This window comes from Passer montanus, unplaced genomic scaffold, assembly GCF_014805655.1.
Source record: "Passer montanus isolate IOZ18808 unplaced genomic scaffold, ASM1480565v1 scaffold21, whole genome shotgun sequence".
Classification (NCBI taxonomy): domain Eukaryota; kingdom Metazoa; phylum Chordata; class Aves; order Passeriformes; family Passeridae; genus Passer; species Passer montanus.
The window spans coordinates 13,967,748-13,970,157 of record NW_024366703.1 but is presented as its reverse complement, the minus strand read 5'-3'; the positions used below and the strand labels follow the sequence as shown (position 1 = coordinate 13,970,157).

The 2,410-nt window shown below is 64.1% G+C and overlaps 1 protein-coding gene across 2 annotated transcripts in view; it reads right to left on the bottom strand.

Annotated features, from left to right (window-relative positions):
* Nucleotides 1-591, bottom strand: part of NANOS1 (nanos C2HC-type zinc finger 1) — a 995-nt gene extending 404 nt beyond the window's left edge. The window contains exon 1 of one of the 2 annotated variants that reach the window (XM_039709022.1): nt 19-591. In XM_039709022.1, the coding sequence (XP_039564956.1) occupies nt 19-529 (511 nt within the window). In that variant the 5' untranslated portion in view covers nt 530-591. The remainder of the gene's footprint in view (nt 1-18) is intronic. The other variant, XM_039709023.1, reaches the window with a different exon arrangement.
* Nucleotides 592-2,410: the final 1,819 nt, after the last annotated feature.

Below are 2,410 nucleotides of genomic sequence, written 5' to 3'. Positions count from 1 at the left end.
GGGGCGGGGGGGGGGCGCCCCGCGGGTGCGCCGGCAGCCGCCCCGCCACCACCAGCCCGCCCCAGGCGTGGGCAGAGCCCTCCCGGCCCGGGTGCTCCCCCGAGCAGTCCAGCACCACGGCGGCGGGCCCGCCGCGCCCGGGAAACGGGCTGAAGTCGGCGAAGCGCTCCTCCAGCAGCCCCTCGCCGTGGTGATGGTGGTGATGCCCGCACAGCTCCAGGTCGTGCAAGTCCAGCGCGCCCTCGAAGTACGGCCCCGCCGCCTCTTCCTCCTCCTCCTCCTCTTCCTCCTCCTCCTCGGCCGGCGGCACGGCGGCCGCTACCACCACCGAGGGCGGCTCGGGGCCGAAGCCCTTGCCGGGCCGCACGGCCTTGGTGATGAGCGTGGCCAGCCCCAGGTAGTCGTTCCAGGAGTTGAAGACGTTCCCGCAGGCGCTGTGGCTCCGGCCGCCGTAGCGGGCGCCCGGCAGGCACTCCACGGGCGGGAGGTGCCGGTGCTGCTCCAGCTGGGTGCCCGGGAATGCCTCCATGGGAGCGGCCCCTCCCTCGCGCGCGGTGCGGGCCGCGCCGTCCGCTCCGGGGCCGCTCCCGCTCCCGCCGCCTCTGCGAGCGCGCGGCCGCGCGGAGCGCCTCAAGTAGGGGGCGGGGGCGCGGCCGCCGCGCTCCCATTGGCTCCCGGAGAGAGCTCCCCCGCGCTCATTGGTTGAGCGGCGATGGGGGCGTGGCTCGGCTGCGGTCGGGGCGCGCTCCGGTCCCGCAGGTGCGGAGGGACCGGGACCGGGGACGGGGACCTGGGACCTGGAACCTGGACGGTCCCGCAGGTGCGGAGGGACCAGGACCAGGACCGGGACCGGGACCGGGGACCGGGGAACGGGACAGGGGAACGGGACCAGGGACCAGGACCGGGACCGGGACCGGGGAACGGGGACCTGGACGGAGATGGAGATGGAGATGGAGATGGAGATGGAGATGGAGATGGAGATGGAGATGGGGATGGGGACAGAGATGGAGATGGGGACGGGGACAGAGATGGAGATGGGGACCGGTGCCGGCGCCGGAATCAGGAGCGGGACCGGGACAGAGATTGGGATTGGGACTGGGACCGGAATCAGGAGCAGGACCGGGACTAGGATGGGGATGGATAACGGGATCGGGGTTCCGCCCGGGACTGGGACCGGAATCAGGACCGGGATCGGGACCGGGATGGGGAGCGGAGCCACAGGATGATCCGGGAGCAGCGCTGCCGCTCTGGGCACTGGCAGCGGGGAAGGCACAGAACAAGTTCAGCGCTGTACCGGGGGAAAGAGGCTCCACCGAGCCCTGTAAATTCATGGAGATAGGGCAGCAGGTGCTAATACGTTGTGTGGGGCAGAGGTGATTTCTTCTTTGCACCCCTGTTAGAAGTGAGTTTTAATAAACTACATTAGAGAAGGTGTGGCTGGGGTCTCAGGCAGGTATGTGTCCTCACTGTGCTAATACGTTGTGTGGGGCAGAGGTGATTTCTTCTTTGCACCCCTGTTAGAAGTGGGTTTTAATTATTAAATTAGAGAAGGTTTGGCTGGGGTCTCAGGTGAGGTACGTGCCCTCACTGGATGCTGCTCAGGTATGGGGAACCAGTCTGGAATACTCAGCCCTAGGAAGGGATGGGCCTGAGGTAGGCTGTGCCTGTGAGTGATGGACAGGCACCCTGGGCAGCAGGACAGGCAGCAGTGTCTCACCCCACACACCTGCTGGGCCTGCTGAGCCCAGGTTTTGGTGGCCCAGCCCTCACCCCTCTGGTCACTCCTTGCAGGGCAGGTGCCATGCTACAGAACAAGGAACTGTGGTGAATAAATGCAAGCCCCCTTTGCTGCCCCTGATGGTTCCCATCCAGTCAGGCCACCCAGAAACCAGATCCTGCTTTGGGAAGCATCAGGTGTGCTTTTCCATTTGGGCAGGAGGAGTTGACAATGCAAAGATCCTATTAATTTCCAGCCCCTGGTGAGAGCTGCTGGGCTGAGCAGGGTGGGTGAGGTTGTGTCAGAGGTAAATATTTTTGCACAGCCCTGATTTGTCAGTCTAACAGATGCTCCTCTGGCAGGTAAAGCAGCTTTCCAATGTGTTTTGTTTGCATCTGGAATGGGCAGGTTTCATAAGCTCAGGTGTCAGGAGTACCTCCCCAGGGGCACCACAAGGCTGGATCTGCTTCCCCACACACATGAAGTGCCTGGGACGTGGGTGTGCCAGGGACCAGGGAACAACAGGGATGGCTGCAGGGAGCAGAGCTGGCTGGGAGCAGTGTTTCAGAGCATAAATGCTCTGGCTGGGAAATGGGAATCCCTTCAGTACTGAAAACATTCACAGAGGAAGTTCTGTTCCACACCACATTGTGTGGGACACGGTTCTGCACTGGGAATGGCAGAGGTAACAGA